Raw genomic sequence first — 19,159 nt, forward strand, 5'->3', positions numbered from 1 at the left:
GAAAAAAAAACAGTGCAAGCATCGGGGCATTTTGAAAAGTACAAGGACTTGTCAAAATGCCCTGTTTTTTCCGCCCTCACCCTGCAGCGCCCTCAGGCGGCCGCTTGCCTTGCGGTAGCGCCGGGCCTGTGTGTGACAATAAAGTTACTTTGATATAAATGTCTTCAGATGCTGGGGTCACTTGGTCCGTCTGGTCTTGGTTTGGCTGACAAAAGGTATGTATGGAATTTGAATAATGCTCAGTTGGTACTAAGGGGCCCAAAATGTGCCAAGATACAAGTAGGGATGCACCAATACCAATACTAGCATTGGTATTGTATTGGTGCTGATACATAGTATTTGGATGAGTACTCGTACTCGCCCAATGCCTATCCCGATACGGAACTTCCAGGATCAGGAAGCCGGGCGGCGAGTCATTACACGCTGCCCGTTTTCTGATTTTCCAGGAAGCGGGCTCCATGCTCCCTCGTCACCAGGGAGCATGGGACCGGCTTCTGGGCAATCAGGAAGCCGGTGGGGGGTGAGTCATCTGATTGGTCGGGAAGCTGGCTCCATGCTCCCTTGTTGAAGTAATGACTCGCTGCTCAGCTTCCTGATTGGTCGAGGAGCTGGCCAACCAGGAATCCAGGGGGTGAGTCATTAACCGCCCCCCGGCTTCCTGATCGTCCAGAAAGCCGGCTCCATGCTCCCTCGTCATCTGGTGACAAGGGAGCATGGAGCTGGCTTCCTGGCCAATCAAGAAGCCCGGTGCCATGTAATGACTCGCCGCCCAGCTTCCTGATTAGTCGGGAAACTGGCCAATCAGGAAGCCAGGTGGCAAGTCATTACCTGCCCCCTCCCCGGCTTCCAGGTTGGCCAGGAAGCCGGCTTCATGCTCCCTCGTCACTTGTTGATGAGGCAGCACAGAGCCGGCTTCCTGGCCAATCAAGAAGCTGGGCGCTGTGTATTGACTTGCCGCCCAGCTTCCTGATTGGTCGGGAAGCTGGCCAATCAGGAAGCCAGGAGATGATGCCGAGATCACTTGCAAAAAGTCTGCAGCCGGTCCGTCCATCCTCCCCCCCTGCACCTACCTCTCTCCTCACTGGCTCCGTCCTCCTGGCTCCGCCGCCGAGTCTCTCTCCTCTTACTGGCCGCCGATGTGGGGAGCAGAGCGGCAGGGTTAAAACTAACCCTGCCGCTCCGTGTACACAGTGAGAGGGCTGAGCAGTCTTCCCCTCACTCCCGTATTGGAGGTGACAGGGTCAATAAAGACAACCTGTCACCTCCAATTGCTATCACACAGGGGAATTCAACAATTCTCTATCTGTCCTCTAGATGGTGATGAAGTCTTGCGGTTCAGAAAGCAAGCATGGTCTCCTTGTATATGACATGCTGATTGGTGATCCTAAGGATTCCCTGGCAGGGAAACCTCACTAGTTGTTTCACCCGTAACTCTGTGAAGGGAGATTAAACATGTGTCTCAGTACGATGTGACCAGTGGAAAATTTGTCATGAGAGAAACACTTTGACATTTTTAGATCCTTGTTATCTGGGTATCATGTTCATCCGTATTATGACCCCACATGATACCCGCTGTTGCCTTTATCTGTCAGAAAAGCTTCTTCTGTGCCATGCTCTGATTTAATTTAATTTTGTTACTTGCGACTTACTTCCCATGACTTAATTTTTAAGAGCCACTAAATGCGGTCACTGTCCTTTGAGATTACCCTTGCTGGACACTGAGGGAGTCTATTTGGACAGCATGAGAAGGGTTGTGAACACCTATTAGCTGAACATGATTTAGTATAATTGGTTGCTAAGACACAGCAGAGGTTTGGAAGGTGGGCAAATTGGACAAATTGTTTGTCCACTCATCAAACCACATATAGCTTGGATTCAGGTTGAACTCACGGTTGACTCAAACCCAATCCATACCGACCATCACAGCTATATGAGCTTGTTGGATATCCCATACTAAAACCATTACCATTAATATGGACTTTTCGCCCTACCCCATTGCCAGGAATATGAAGTTGCTCCCTGTCATGGCCATTAATATGGAGTTGTCCCCCTTTGAGGTCAGGGCTCTGTGCAGGACACTAAAGTTCTTCCAAGCCAAACTGGTCACACCATGTCTTTATGGAGCTGGCTTTGTACACAAAGGAAAGTCATGGTGGAACAGAAAAGGGCCTTTACAACCTGCGTTCCAATTCATCCCAAAGGTGTTCAATGGGGTTGAGGTCAGGGCTCTGTGCAGGACACTCAGGTTCTTCCAAGCCAAACTGGTCAAACCATGACTTTACAGAGCTGGCTATGTGGACATCCCATTCCACAACCATGGAGATTATTATGGAGTTGCCCACCTTTGTGGCTATACCTTCCTCCATTCTTCTCCGAAGGCTTTTCACAAGATTTTGGAGGGTGTCTGTGGGAATTTGTCCCATTTGTGAGGTCAGATACTGATGTTGGATGAGAAGACCTGGCTCACAATCAGTGTTCTAGTTCATTCCAAAGGTGTTCAGTAGGGTTGAGGTCAGGACTGTGTGCAGGACATTCGGGTTCCCACGCCAAACCATGTTTTTATGGAGCTGGCTTTGTACACAGGGGACAGTCATGGTGGAACAGAAAAGGGTCTTCACCAAACTGTGACCACAAGGCTGGAAGAGCACACTTGTCTACAATGTCTTTGTATGATGGAGTATTACCAGAACCTTCACTGGAGACACCTAAACTCCATCATGTGAAGGGGTTTCACTTTCTTCCCAAAAGTGTTCAGTAGGGTTGAGGTCAGGGCTCTGTAGAGGACAGTCGAGTTCCTCCACACACCATGTCTTCATAGAGCTGGCTTTGAACACAGTGGACAGTCATGGTGGAATATGGCATTTACTTAACGGGAGTAGAAATCCACTCAGGAAACACAATTAACACTATTACAGGTACATAGACGACATGTTATTTGTTATCTTTATTAATGATAATGATTTAAATTTACAGTTCACAGGATATACACATAGATCTTGTATCACCTTTTAGGGTATGTGTTTGATGGGTCAGTCCTCTGGCTATAGAAAGGAGGCCACAGGCAATGCCTTATCGCATGCAAAGTCTTGTTTTCATACACCGGTAATTAAGAATAGACTGATAGGATACTATAAAAAATATACTGGTTGGACAGCACAAGATTACACTGGTTTTGCAGAACAAGATTATACTGGTTAGACAGTACAAGGTTATACTAGTTGGACAGTACAAGGTTATACTGGTTGGACAGTACAATGTTATACTGGTTGAATATAACTAGATTGTACTGGTTAGACAGTACAAGATTATACTGGTTAGACAGTACAAGATTATACTGGTTAGACAGTACAAGATTATACTGGTTGGACAGTACAAGGTTATACTGGTTGAATATAACTAGATTATACTGGTTGGACAGTACAAGGTTATACTGGTTGGACAGTACAAGGTTATACTGGTTGGACAGTACACATGCGCCCCGCTCCAGGATGTTGTTTTTATTTTTCATTATTTATTTATTTTAAAAAAACATTTGGGGAAATAAGAAATTGAGGCAGACAGAGTCCTCAATCTCTTTTTCTGCAGACTCTATTCTAAATGAATGGAAAGCACAGAGGCTTCCCATTCATGCAAAAAATATTTACTATCAACCAGTTTGTGAATGGGGAAAAGCCTCTGTACACATGAATGAACAGGACGTGATGTAAAGCACTTCCTGTTCATTCATAACTGGGGACACATAGTACTATGTGTCCCCAGTTATTTACATAGACTGGAGTGATCAGCTGATCGCTCCAGTGTTTGCTCTGCACAGAGGATCGGTATATATCACTGATATTTACCGATCCTCCGCTTGGCCACGCACAGAGAGCAGCTTGCAGCTTTTCCTCTGGATCCCCGCTGCTCTCCCCTGCCTGTATGGGCAGAGCAGTGGGGATCCAAGGAGAAGCGAAGGAAGCGCTAAAGAATTGGTCCTAACACATCAAGAAAAGACTTGACTCAAGTGAAAACCAACACAGGGGACATATATTGGCTTAGTGGTTAGTGCTTCTCCTTACCAACACTGAGGTCCTTGGTTCAAATCCCATCAAGGATGCTACCTCCATGGAGTTTCCATGTTCTCCTCTCTTTGCATCCCCTGTAATAGTAATGATGCTGTTTTTAAATTGTGTTATGGGTCTGTGTTGTATTTACACCTCTCAGCCACTAGATGTCCCTATAACACCTATAACATGTTTTTGGATATTAATGTACATGGATACTTTGGGTTACATTGTAATATGCATATATAAGGAGGGTGTACACCTTTGAAAGAGGATACAACGTAGTTAAATGTAACTGACGTGTATATTTATGTTGCATTTTTTTATATCCTTTGTTATTTTTTTGGCACTTTTTAAGTTTTGTATTTCAGAAAACTTGGCTTCCTGGAAAATACATTGGGGGGTAATGTTTCAAAACTGGAGCAGACAGAATCTGGAGCAGCTGCCAAGGGAAACCCATTAGCTTCTGTCTTCAGTTCGTTAAGCTTTAAAAATTAAAGACAGAAGCGGATTAGTTGCTATGGGCAGCTGTTCCAGATTTTGTCTGCTCCAGTTTTAATAAATTCGCCATTATAGTTTATAGCTGGGCACGGATTCAATGTTGGTGCGTCTTCTCGGGGAGGCACCAGCTATTCGGTCAATGCTGTGCTGAAATGTATCCACCTTAAGAGTAAGCACTAGAAGTGTGAAACATGTCAGGGATGCACATGCAATGAGTGGCTTGGTGGCTCAGTGGTTAGGATTCCAGTCTCGCAGTATTGGGTTCCTTGGTTCAAATCCCAGCCATGACACTGACAGCCCGTAGGTTGGTTTTATCCAGCACTTCAAGGACTGGTAGGTACATTGACCCGGGGAATACCAGAACCCTCCACTGGTGACAAATGAACTCCTCCATTTGGAGCGGGGTCATATAATGCATTATGATCTTTGAATATTATTATAAAGGGTATATATAGTGCCAACAGTTTGCGCAGCGATTTACAATATAAGGAAGACATCACAATACATTTCAAGACAAGATGGTAAGGAGGGCCCTGGCCCTGAGGGCTTACAATCTAAAAGGGAGGGGGAAGTGATACATGAGGAGTGAGCTGTGTGGGATGAATTGTTTGAGAATGTGATGGTTGAGTGGTTAGGTTGAGGTGGAATCGGCTTCCCTGAAGAGATGAGTCTTAAGGGATCGCCTAAAGGCAGTCAGAGTGGGAGACAGACAGACAGGTTGGGGTAAAGAGTTCTGGAGGATGGGAGAGACTCTAGAGAAGTCCTGGAGGCGAGAATGGGAGGAGTTGACGAGGGAGCTGCAAAGCAGGAGGTCTTTGGAAGAGCTGAGGGGACGGTTAGGTTGATACTTTGAGACGAGATTGGAGATACAGACGGGGCAAAATTGTGGATGGCTTTGTAAGTGGTTGTTAATATTTTGAATTTTATCCTTTGGGTGATTGGAACCAAGTGGAGAGATTGGCAGAGGGGGGTGGGGGTGATGAAAGCCAGTGCAGGCATTGGCAGAGGGAGGCAGGGGATAAAAGCCAGTGCAGGCATTGGCAGAGGGAGGCAGGGGATAAAAGCCAGTGGAGGGATTGGCAGAGGGGGGTGGGGGTGATGAAAGCCAGTGGAGAGATTGGCAGAGGGGGGCAGGGGATAAAAGCCAGTGCAGGGATTGGCAGAGGGGGGTTGCAGACACTGATCGTTTGTTTAGGTGGATGAGTCTAGCAGCAGCATTCATGATAGACTGAAGGGGGAGGAGCCTGTGTAGAGGTAGGCCAATGAGGAGGGAGTTACAATAGACAAGACGAGAGATAACAAGGGAGTGGATGAGTAATTTTGCGGTGTCATTGGTGAGGAAGGGGCGTATTTTGGAGATGTTACGAAGGTGAAGGCGCCAGGATTTGGATAGGGATTGGATGTGGGAATATTCAGATGCAATATGCCAGGGGTAGGCAACCTTGGCGCTCCAGCTCCAGAGAATTTGTGGTTTCACCACAGCTGGTGTGCCAAGGTTGCCGATCCCTGCAATATACAGTACACTGCAATGAAATGTTATCAGCTCTTCCTCCGGTGATTCATTTCATCACAGATATTAATATCCTCCAGGAGCTCATTTTCATTAATTTACATATTAATAGCTACACGTATCCAGACCAACCGAACCAAAATGATACAATGTGACTGCTGCCACTCATCCAATGTGAGCTCAGACAAGACAGGTACATGTCCGTTATATATTCTGTTATTGGGAAAATAACATCTAAATCATTGAAAATACCATTACTGGGATTCGGTAACTAAATCTGTCTCTTCTGATCCCGGAGTACCATTTATTTCCTGTGTTCCCAATCTCCATCGAGTGGTGTTAATAATAAGTGTTCACTTCCTATGCACATCAGCTCCATCTAGTGGCGATAAAACGGTATTACATTACATCCGACCTGAAAGGAAAATACAATTGGAACGTTTGTTATTCCCTCTACCTGTCCATGATGAATGTTCACATAGAATGGCAGGGCGGATGGCTCTGCAAAATCTTTTAAAATAGTAATAAAAGATAGAAATGTTGCATGCACACTTTAGGCTTCAGAGTTTCATCCTTATTGACATTCTTGCAGCGTGAAGAAATATTGCAAAGCATCAGAACCTTACGGGGTCCCTTTGTCAGGAAAAATTCAAGTAACTATGCATTGCCATTAACCATTCATAGCTTATTGTCCAGTACAACTCAGGGTGGGAGAGGGAGGGGCAGCTCTAGGTGTGCTGCATGCACATGTACTGACAAAGAAAATGCTGATAGGAGGAGAAAGCATTCTGCTGAACTCAGGTGGAGCCAACCCAATACTGAACCCTACGGACTAAGACTGGGATGTCATTAAAGTTCATGTGCGTGTGAAGGCGTCCCAATACTTTTGGTAATATAGTGTATATATATCTATATAGAAATATATAATGTCCACTGCCAATAACACCTACAATGGGCACATGAGCATCAGAACTAGACCACGGAGCAATGGAAGAAGGTGGCCTGGTCTCATGTGGATGGCCGGGTATGTGTGTGTCACTTACATAGTTACATAGTATTTGAGGTTGACTAAAGACACAAGTCCATCAAGTCCAACCTATTGCGTGTGTGCATTTATGTTTGAGCAGGTGTGTGCGTGTGTATTAGTCCATGTGTGATTTTGCTCTTAGGCATACCTGTACCCCTGTATATTATGGTCACCGAGGAACTCGTCCAGGAGTTTCTTGAATGATTCCACACTGTTAGTTGAAATCACTTCCTGCGGCAGCGAGTTCCAGACCCTTACCGCTCTAACTGTGAAGAACCCCTTGCGCCCTGTGTGTTGAAGTTTTTTTTCCACCAATTTTTGGTTGTGCCCTCTGGGGAAGAGATGCACTATGGGAAGAAGACAAGCCGGCGGAGGCAGTGTGACGCTTTGCGCAAAGTTCTGCTGGGAAACCTCCGGTCCCGCCATTCATGTGGATGTTAGTTTGACACGTACCGACCTAAACATTGTTGCTGACCAAGTACACCCCTTCATGGAGACAGTATTCCCTGATGGCAGTGGCCTCTTTCAGCAGGATAATGCACCCTGCCACACTGCAAAAATGGTTGAAGAACGGTTTGAGGCACACAACAAGGAGTTTGAGGTGGTGACTTGGCTCCAAATTCTCCAGATCTCAATCCAATCGATCATCTGTGGGATGTGCTGGAGGAACCAGTCCAATCCATGGAGGCCGATCACCTCACAACTTACAGGACTTAAAGGATCTGCTACTGAGGGATTGGTGCCAGATACCACAGCATACCTTCAGAGGTCTAGGAGTCCATGCCTCTACAGGTCAGGAAAAGGGGGACCTACTCAATATTAGGGGGGGTCATCCAGGTATCTTAGCTTACCTTCATAGGTCTAGTGGAGTCCATGCCTGGACGAGTCAGGAAAAGGGGGACCTACTCAATATTATGAGGGGTCATCCAGATACCACAGCATACCTTCAGAGGTCTAGTGGAGTCCATGCCTGGAGGGGTCAGGAAAAGGGGGGCCTACTCAATATTAGGGGGGTCATCCAGATACCACAGCGTACCTTCAGAGGTCTAGTGGAGGCCATGCCTAGAGGGGTCAGGAAAAGGGGGACCTACTCAATATTAGGGGGTTCATCCAGATACCACAGCATACCTTCAGAAGTCTAGTGGAGGCCATGCCTAGAGTGGTCAGGAAAAGGGGGACCTACTCAATATTAGGTGGGTGATCATAATATTATGGCTGATCGGTGTATATATACTGTATATCTAGTGGTGGATTTAGATATTTGCCTGGAGTTGAGCCTTAGGTCTTCTAATGTTTATCTGGTTTGAGTTTTTGTCATATATTGATGTAGACGTGAGATGAATAAAGCTTGAAGGCCTCTCTACGCTGTTAGGGTTGAGTTAGAAAGGGTGAGCGCATCTCCGCGTCCGGTGCCAAAGCAAGCTTCTAAGGAATTTGAAAACATAAGCAGAACAGTCGGCGTTCAATCCAACCTTCTCTCAGCGTAGAGTGAGATGTTATAAATTTTAGGAGCCCTTTCAAACAGAATGCCAAGATGAAGGGGAATAGTAAGCAGAAGGGGTTGGAGTGCTGCCTACAGGTGCTCCACATTTAATGAGATGCATGCCTCTCATTCCAGCCGTCGGATAGTAAACCCCCGAACCTGCCGTAACCGCGTCCGTGGGATGAGATTCCAGAGAAGCCGTCCAATGACAAGATTACTTCACAAAACCGGAGCATCATTGAGCGCATGGAGGAGCAGCGGTCTGGTCAGCGGTTATAAAACCCCACCCCTGTGGCACCTGCAGCAAGACAAAGTGGCCCCCCAGTCTGAATTGACATAGTTACATAATTGGTCAGGTTGAAAAAAAAGACGCGTCCAAATTTTTCAAATTCCCAGTTGACAGAACAAATTCGGTGGGTGGACTATTAAACCTCAGATGGACTAGGCCGGTAATTAACTAATACAGATGATAAAAAATGAAGGATCCCTTTCCACAGGAGATTTCCAGATCCCGGTTACCAGAAGCTGTCAACGGAGGAAACGTGTGACCTCACAGTACATCAACCTCACCTTGTACTTCCAATACAGGGAACGGCTCACGCGGTGACTCTGCCGGCCTTGTCATCACCCCACATCGTGTACATGGCTGTCAGATGAGGAATATGTCAGAGGCACTTGATGGCTACAGTTTCATGAACTGTAAGGAAGAGAAAAAGAACTACTTCCATCTCCCAGATAATGTTTCCCCGAAAATAAGACACTGTCTTATATTTTTTTTTCCCCCCCAAAAAAACACACACTAGGTCTTATTTTCGGGGGATGTCTTTTTTTTATGTTTTAATGTCAGAAGTTCCCTCAGTGACTGAGGCTCAGTCACCTCATCTCACCTCACTCCAACCCCACTGGACATGCCGCGCTGTGCCGCTGCCTGCTGGCAGCTCTCTAAGCAAAAGCAGAGGCAGACAGGTGTCTGCTGATTTCGTGACACGAGCGGCATGCGGGAGCTGCGGCGCGGCGGTCAGTCGCCGCCGTGTATTCTGGTTGCTCTCTGGGCCGCCCCACCCCCAAATGACAGAATACCAGAGCCCTGGCTGCACCCCCTCCCAGCCTCGACTTGCCCTTACTACAGCCTTGCCAGCGGTGCAGACAGTGGACAATGCGGTAAAGAACATGCTACCGTATCACCGAACTAGGTCTTATTTTCGGGGTAGGTCTTATATTAATGGAATCTCTAAAGATAGTGCTACGTCTTACTTTCGGGGTAGGTCTTATTTTTGGGGAAACACGGGGTGTGTGTGTGTGTGTGTGTGTGTGTGTGTGTGTGTGTGTATATATATATATAAAACAAATACACATAAATAGAAAACAAAACAAAAAATAGAAAACCAAATGAATTTAAAAAAATACATAAAACAGACAACATTAAAAAAATATTCATAAATAGAAAAAAAGACACATATATATATAAATGTTAAAAAAATACATAGACATTTGATACGCGCCTCAAGCTTCAATGTCTTCAACAGAACACGCACGGGTACAGGTTTTAATTATATAAAATAAAATGAGAACAATAATTCTAAAGTATTTGTAATGAGTTTCATTCCATTGTAGATTTCAAGGACGTCAGATGGCATGAACAAATAATGTTGGCCGTGTAGATTTGAATTTTTAAATGAATACAATCAGGTATTATAAAAGCTCTAAGCCCACTCTCTAAAATCTCATCTATACTCTCACAGGTTGACGTCATCTTGTACAGGTTGTGTCCTGAATTGTCACTATTTGAGCTCATCTTCTCATGTCTGCTTCCCACCTACACAACAAGAATAAGTGGAGTGTAGGCGAAAGGCCGGGTACTGATGCTGGAGGAGAAGACCTGGTTCACAACCAGAAATACAATTCATCCAAAATATGTTCAGTAGGGTTGAGGTCAGGGCTCAGTGCAGGACACTCGAGTTCCTCCACACCACACTGGTCAAACCATGTCTTCATGGAGCTGGCTTTGTACACATGGGACAGTCATGGTGGAACAGAAAAGGGTTTTCACCAAACCGTGACCACAAGGTTGGACGAGCACAATTGTCTTTACGGTGCCCATATTTAACCTAAATGACATGAAGTATGTGGACACCTGACCATTCCAAAACCATGGCCATTAATACGGAGTTACTCCCCCTCATGGCCATTAATATGGAGTTGCCCCACATCATGGCCATTAATATGGAGTTGCCCCAGTCCTCTAGGAAGGCTTTCCACAAGAATCTGGAGGATGTCTGCGGGACTTTGTGTCCATTTGTGAGGTCAGGTACTGATTTTGGATTACAAGTACCTGGCTCACAATCAGAATTCCAATTTGTCCCAAAGGTGTTCAGTGGGGTTGAGGTCAGGGCTCTGTGCAGAACACTCGAGTTTTTCTACACCAAATTGGTCACACCATGTCTTTATAGAGCTGGCTGCGTACACAGGGGACAGTCATGGGGAACAGGAAAAGGGTCTTCACCAAACTGGTAAAAACATGTCTTTTTGAAGCTAGTTTGTACACAGTGGAGAGTCATGGTGGAAAAGAAAAGGGTCTTCAGCAAACTTTATGGAGCTGGCTTTGTACTCAGGGGACAGTCATGGTGGAAAGTTAAGGGTCTTCACCAAACTGGTCAAACAATGTCTTTATGGAGCGGGCTTTGTACACAGGGAACAGTCATGGTGGAAAGGAAAAAGGTCTTCACCAAACTGTCACCACAAGGCAGGAAAAGAACAATTGTCTACAATGTCTTTATATGATTTAGCATCAACAGAACCTTCACTGAAGACACCAGATAGCTAGGTGTTGTGGTCAAGTATCCACATACTTGGCCATGTAGAGTATATAAAGTTAGCAGCGAATGTAAATGTTTATTTTTTAGCATATATTCTAATGATATTCACATTGAAGCTTTGGCATTCTCTTTTATTTTGTTGCTCATACCAAACTCAAACACTAAATAGATCTGCGCAACAAAGTCATGTTGAAAGTGAATCGTCCTTTCCTACTTATCTTTATTTTTCTGCACATCAAACCTCAGACATTTTAATTTAGCTGCTTGGCTGACAGTCTGCAAGTTCTCACATTTAATTATCTGCCATAAATAAGTTTTCTCGCTTTCCCCGGTTCTGAGAAGACGCATGTGTAAAGTAATTACTAACGGCTGTTCTTCTGAGGAATTGCGTCGGCTTTGGATGGTGAAATAACTTTTCGGTGAAATCCTGTAATTTGTAGACCAGCTGCGGCATTACTAAAGCAGCGGGTTGTGATGTCCATCGGGATGCACTTTGTTATTACTATAGAGGTCAATGTCACTATGCCCGCTCAGTGTCTGCACATAGCCCACCAGGCATGGACACCTACCCAGCCTTCAGTAGAGTAACAACAGCCATAGCAGCTCACCTGGTTGCTATGGGGCCTGGGGGGTTGAAAGGGGCCCTATTGGAGTTGGGCTGTGACCATGTGGAGGTAACACAAATCTATCACTGTATCATTAAAGTAGAACTATGGGGTTAGGGCTTTTCCCCATAGTTCTCCTAAGGGTAACGGGAGAAGACAAACTAGCATCCTCCCGTCACCCAAAGCTCAGTATACTGCGAGTTACAGCTCGCGGTGTACTGAGACGCCGCAGCCGGGACGAATCCCACCAATACTGTCTGGATCCACCCAGCTGCGTGAGTGAAAGCTGGCTCTGCCTATCTAGAGGCAGAGCCAGAGCCAGCTGTCCCCGCCCCTCCCCCGTCTGTTCCGCCAGTCAGCACTGGGGAGGGGGAAATCCCTGCAGGGAGCCATGAGTGACAGTCACGGCTCTCTGCAGGGATAGATCGAGAAGTGAGCGAGCAACGGTACTTCTGATCTATTGAGCCGACCTGTGACAGTTTCATTGTCACAGGTCGGCTAGAACTCGCCTCATAGTTCTCCTTTAAGGAGTGTAGAGGTTGCTGTTGACACTGACCCTATACCCTATGTGACGTTTCAAATCAAATAGGGCTGACATCAGACAGCACAGGAGTAGACTTCAGAATGGCCATCACTCGGCAGATCTCCTTTGTAGGCCATGCGGCAAGCAGAATCCGTTAAGCTGTCTCAGTAGCGTAGCACAGGTTTTTTTTTTTTCCTCCATCTGAGGTTTTGGTCATGCCGGCCAGCACTGAAACTAAAACTACACCCACCAAACCAGCGTGTATCACATGAAGCCCCATACTGCTTCCATAAAGATAAAAGTAACTGTATTGTTCCTGCGCAATTCCAGACGATCCTCTCAGCTGGATGAAGAATCTGGAATTGTCCTGGAACAAAGTTGATTTCAGAGGTATGGAGCTTCATGTTATAAATGTTGCTTTGAGGGCAACAGGTCCTGGAGGTGTGAGCACCTACAAGGTGAGGTGCTACCAGCGGTGGCCCTGGGAGCGGTAGCACAACAAAAGTTGTGTTAGGGTAGCCATGTAAAAAATACAAATGAAGTAAAATGCGGATTGAAAAAGTGTTGAGTTGTATTCAAAGTGTTAAGCTCAAAGCGTTGACAGCTCACGAAGCTGTATCCGTACTGTCAGCTAGGCAAGGCCCGTCCTCCCAGGGGGGGGGCAGATACACATCTGGCACAAATGTTGATTGAGCACACACAAACAGATGCTGCCTCTGCTCTGTAACTAGAATCTGTCAAAGCATATTAAGATGCATGATGACAGGGGATGGAATTCACCATGTCAGCCGCGGTAACAAATCCGAGCGTCCTTTACAGCAGGAGGGAGATAGGTGAAGGACAGACGGAGAAATGACACAGCTCTGTTAGGGGACAAAGTAAATGAAATTAATTTAATCTCTCACTGCTCATATGCTCAGACGGCTTAGCTACGGATTACCTTGCCTGCACGCACCATTGACTAGAATATGCATCTGAAGATGTTATATTAAAGCGGAATTACACCGCCAGACCAAATTAAAACTTTGGTTTGTTTTTTTGCCCTGATGTACTATGGAAGATTTACCTAGCAAAAAGATCACCATCAGCGCCCCCCCTTGTTGGCCCACGCTTCCATCTTCTCCTGGTCTTCTTTTGGGTTTGTAGCCTTCAGACCCTTGACTGGCCAGGTCCGTATACTGCAACTTCTGAGGATGAGTTCTCATCTGTTGGCCCACGCTTCCATCTCTTCCTGGTCTTCTTCTGGGTTTGTAGCCTTCACACTCTTGACTGCCCAGGTACGCAAGCTGCAACTTCTGAGGATGAGTTCTCATCTGTTGGCCCACGCTTCCATCTTCTCCTGGTCTTCTTCTGCTGAGTTCGTAGCCTTCAGAGTCTTGACTGGCCAGGTCCAAATGCTGCAACTCCTGAGGATTCTAGTTACTTCAACTTTTCTCAACCAGGGTGTCATGGCACATGGGGGTGCATTGAAATGTTTACACAGTGTCATGCCTTTGATGTGAAGGGGGCTCCTGCTGTGAATGGAGGCAGTCCCTGATGTGAAAGAGGGACTATGGGGTGAAAGAAGGGGGTCTCAGATGTGGAATGAGTGTGACATGTGAATGAGGCAACTCTGACGTGGAATGGAGGGCGGCTCTGACGTGGAATGGAGGGCGGCTCTGACGTGGAATGGAGGGCGGCTCTGACGTGGAATGGAGGGCGGCTCCGGTGTGAATGAGTGTGACTGACATGAAAGAAGGGGACTTCTGATGTAAAGTGAGATGCGGATGTGAACGGGAAGATTTTGATGTGAAGGGTGGCTCTCATGTGAAAGGAGGTCCTGGTTTTTTTTCCATGTTTTTGCTTGGATCCCCCCCTTAATACCCATACCAGGCCCTTATCTTGGTTCCCCTAACAAAGAACTCCTAAGTTGAAAATATAATTGGACAGGAGCATCGCCAGACCCTGGCACTCACGGCATGTAGCCCCCGGTCTTCTTTTGCGTGCCCTTTGCGTTTGTTGTTGCATCAAATGAAAAGGGATAAGAAAAATCACCGGCACTCCAACCGTGATGCAAATATATCTTTTTATTGGCACATGTTCACATCATCACAAAACAAATGACGTTTCGGGGCTGCATGGGGTCCCTTCATCAAGCAAACAATGTGATAGCCACATGGTTCGCCTGATGAAGGGACCCCATGCAGCCCCGAAACATCGCTGGCATGGATTCACATTTAAACTTACGACTGGTTAAGACCAATAAAATATTTCAGAAAAACAAAAGATAAAGTGTGTGTGTATATATATATATAAGATCAGAGGCGCACTTTAGGATCTGAGGGGTTAAATAGGGATACAACGTCCCGTGTATTCTAGAAACCAAACACAAACAGTGGATATACCGCCCACTAGGACAAACAAATTTACGGTTTTGCTGGATCAAAGTGTGAGAGAATCGCTCCGAGGAACTCTCCTCCATAACTCACATTTCCATAACTACCACAAAAAATAAAACTTTGCATATAAGCAAGAGACTGCAGTGAAATCAAACAGCCAACATCCTTCTGTTCATTAAATCAATTTATTAATGTTGACTGAGAGAAATGGCAACAAAGAGATTTTTTTAATTCCGAGGCAAACTAAAGCAGTTTTGAGATGAAACAGCAAAATGTCACTTAAAGAGCCCACTATCGGCACATACAGAACCATCCAACTACCCTAGTGTAGGGCTGTTCCTCCTCACTCCCTACCTGATGGGGCTACTCTACCAATTTGTACTCCACCTATTGTATGCTGCAAATTCAGTCTTCTGATGAAGGAACATAACGCCCAAAACCTGAAGTTTCACCCTCCTCCCTACCAGTTGGGGATGTTCTACCAACTCACATCTACTGCATGCTGGAAATTCAGGTTCATCATCAATGATCTCACTGCCCGACAACCAACCCTGAAGGTTTCACCCTCCTCCCTACCAGTTGGGGATGTTCTACCAACTCACATCTACTGCATGCTGGAAATTCAGGTTCATCAATGACCTCACTGCCCAACAACCATCCCTGAAGGTTTCACCCTCCTCCCTACCAGATGGGGATGTTCTACCAACTCACATCAACTCAAACCAACCCTTGAATCCCCACCTGATAGAGCTGCTCTACCAACTCCGATATATTGTGTACTGGAAATTGAAGCTGCTCATCAACAACCTCACTGCCCAACAACCAATTGACAAATTATCAACCCTGGGTGTACCATCCTCCTCCCCAATTGATAAGGTGGCTCTACCGACTCACATCAATTGCACACTGGAAACTTAGGCTGGAAATGAAGGACCTCAATGGCCAACAACCAACCCTGGAATCCCCACCTGGTAGAGATGTTCTTCCAATGTAAATCTATTGTGTACTGGAAACCTAAGCTGCTCATCACGGACCTTGCTGCTCAACAACCTATCCTGTGATTTCTACCTTCCTACCACTCCATGGGGCTGCTCTACCAACTTGCATCGTTGCATGCTGGAAATTCAGGTTCATCTTCAAGGACCTCATTGCCAAATCATCAGCCATGGGTGTACCATTCAACCTCCCCACTTGATAAGGCTGCTCTACCGACTCGCATCAATTGCGCACTGTAAATGAAGGGCCTCAAAGGCCAATAACCAACCCTGGGATTCCCACCGCTCTCCATGACCGATGGGATTACTCTACAAACTCATACTGCATGGTGGAAAAATCAGGCTGGTTATCGTGGACCTCACTGTCTGACAACACGCACCATGGGATTTCCACCCCCTTCCCTGGCTGAGAGTGCTGCTTCACATCTATTGTGTCCTGGTAATGCACATGCCCTGGTAATGCAGGCTGGTCTTCTAGGATATCGCTGCTCAACAACCCATCCTGTTTTTTTCTACCCACCATTCATTGCTTTCCCCAATTCATATCTGTTGAAAATTTAGGCTGGCCATCAAGGAATTCACTGCCCAACAGCCAGCCCTGAAATCCCCTCTTCCTCCTCATCGGATAGAACTGTACACATTCATATCTATTGTGTAGTGGAAATTCAGGCTCGTCATCTATGACCTCACTGCCCAGCAACCTACTAGAGCTGCAGCTAACGATTATTTTCAAAATCGATTAGTTAGCCGAACCCTCCTTTTGACGGTGGGGTTGCATCACGAAATCACATCTGCTGCATCTTAGAAATTCAGGCTGGTCATCAAGGATCTTACTGCAAACAACCAATTCCGGGATTCCCAGGCCCCTCCATGCATGACATCATTGCTACTACACGGACGAAGTGTTACTCGGTGAATCAGCAGGCAGTCTGGTAGAGCTCCAATGACCAGAGGAAGGACCATCAGAGGACAGATGGTTTGTCCTGGGGTTAGTCTTCAGGCAGCGATGTTTCTTGAAGACTTTACCTTTCGCCACATGCAGAAATTTTTCATTTTTCCAGAAGTCTTCAGGCTGGTCATGCGACACACTGGGTCCTCTTCTTTCATCTCCATGCTGCTGAGAATGGTGCTCTGATGTGCTTTCTGCACCATTACACAATGAGTGCCGGGCATTCTGGTGACACCCCCTAAGAATGGCCAGTCCATGACACCCCGCACTTACAGGATCTACTTAAACTGATGCTGGGCGTCATTCAGGCAGGAAGACTAGACATCGAGTGGTGGAGAGGAGGTACTGCAGGTACAGCGCTGGGTGCTGGTGAATGCTGCATGCAAGAGCTGCTCTTTTATTAACATTTGCTTCGGGGGGGCTTTTTAAAAAATAGCCTGGAGTCTGTCTATAATTATTGTTTTTTAATGTTTTTATTCAGTTTAAAATCTTTCCTACAGGGAAAGAAATGCTGAGCTTTTGTATTTCACATACAGAATAATAACCCATTCAACAAAACACAGGTTAACTTCTCCATCCTCCATGTTATGGAGGGATAATACTGTATATACAAATCGGCAAAGCACTCATCTGCCTCCACAAGCAGGCTCGATACGGATGTCCTCCACAACGTAGGAAGGAGCCCCATCCTGCCACACCCCCCATCGATGTGCTTGTAAACCGCGTGTTACGCCTGGCAAGTCCCACGAAACCGCCGTCACTTTCGCTCAGGACGTCTCTTCTATTTGAACTGGTTGTCAATTAGAGTTCCCTTCATTTTGGCTTTCTTTGCTTCCAGTTCAGCCTGGTGAGAAACGAAGCGCATAAATTAATAAGCGTAATTTGAGCGACGAGACAAAACATATGGCGCTAGCAAAGCCCCGCTGGCACCGCGTGCAGAAATAGAAATGCTACGAAATGGAATGTCTGCCACCTGAGACCTGAATACAGTCTGTCACTTCACCAATTCCAATGAAATAAAATGTGTCGTTATGTGTCTGTTTATAGTGTCGTTACATGGTCTCCTCATCCTAGCCATCCTGTGTCCACAATCCCCTTGGTAGGCTGATCCTGAGGGCCCTGTCCTAGTAACATCATGCAATGAACTGGGCTGGGGGCCACTATGGTCCACAACCCATCAAACCTTTCAGTGAGGACTGGGGGGCCACTTAGGCTCCGTGCCTTGGGTGACTGCAGGTCACCAACCAGGGGGAAACCTCGGAACACCATCCCAGCAGTGACTCGGCAACTCAGCTTACTCTGCCCCCATCTCCCAACAGTGACCCAGCAGCTCAGCTCATGCTGCTCCCCTCTCTAAGCAGTGACTCAGCAGCTCAGCTCCCCCTTTTAACATTTAAACCTAAATATTCCCACCTGACATTTGTAAATATAGAACCACATGTTCTGTCTGTGTGCAGCAGTACGGCTATAACAGTATTATTATAAATACACATACCAGTTCCTGTAGCCTCCTCTTACTCATTCCTTTCCTTTCCAGTTGCTTCTCAATCACTTTGGCATTCTGGGCATAGGAGTCCGCGATTTCCCTCTAAATGAAATAGACAAAAGACACCATATGAGCCCACGGCACTGTACATGAATGGAACGCTGACCTGACCCCCCCCCAAGAAGTTCTACTTACAGCTTCGATCTCTTCCTCCTCTTCGTCAATGGTGGACACGGTGACGGAGCTGAACTTGCCCATGTCTTTAGTGCGTTTGGTCATCATCACCTTCAGAAGAAATGATCAGTATCAGTAATATTACAATCCTAAGATACAAAGTCACTGACGAAGCCGAGCTTTGACCCGAAGGAGGAAATCTGCGGGAGGTACAACACACCGTCATGTATCATCTTCCAACCTATTTAACATTGGGCTGCCTGCCATTCCCTCCGCCGATCCCTGGGCACCCCCATAGACAAAGAGATTACGCATCTCCTAAGCACACAACTGACGTCTTCTTGTTTGTCTGCTTTCAGACATAACCCTGCAATGAACCTGAACTTCATTTCAATCAATTCCTCTGGGTGAGAACAGAGCGTCCTTCACCACTTAACCAAACATGACAGTGTTCTCACCGCAGAGCCCATTATCACTTCAGCTTGGGAAAAAAAAAATATCAACATGCAAACAAAGCGCAAATAGCGAAAAGGTGAACTCCGGGCAAACCACTAAAGAGACAGATCGAATATATATATATCGGGGCGGTCTTGCCTCCCAAAAGGTTTGTATTTCTGTCCATCCAGTCCTGAGACTTTACTGCTCCATCCTACAACACAGCCAGGCAGC

At 46.2% G+C, this 19,159-nt stretch overlaps 1 protein-coding gene across 2 annotated transcripts in view; it reads right to left on the reverse strand.

The window, feature by feature from the left end:
• Positions 1–17,494: 17,494 nt before the first annotated feature.
• CUNHXorf56 (chromosome unknown CXorf56 homolog) overlaps positions 17,495–19,159 on the reverse strand; it is a 19,244-nt gene continuing 17,579 nt past the window's right edge. For both annotated transcript variants that reach the window (XM_018554743.1, XM_018554742.1), the window contains 3 exons: positions 18,512–18,601; positions 18,326–18,418; positions 17,495–17,674 (listed from right to left, as the gene is read on the reverse strand). In XM_018554743.1, the coding sequence (XP_018410245.1) occupies positions 17,612–17,674; positions 18,326–18,418; positions 18,512–18,601 (246 nt within the window). In that variant the 3' untranslated portion in view covers positions 17,495–17,611. The remainder of the gene's footprint in view (positions 17,675–18,325; positions 18,419–18,511; positions 18,602–19,159) is intronic.

This window comes from Nanorana parkeri, unplaced genomic scaffold (genome assembly GCF_000935625.1).
Source record: "Nanorana parkeri isolate BGI_ZX_2015 unplaced genomic scaffold, ASM93562v1 scaffold171, whole genome shotgun sequence".
Classification (NCBI taxonomy): Eukaryota; Metazoa; Chordata; class Amphibia; order Anura; family Dicroglossidae; genus Nanorana; species Nanorana parkeri.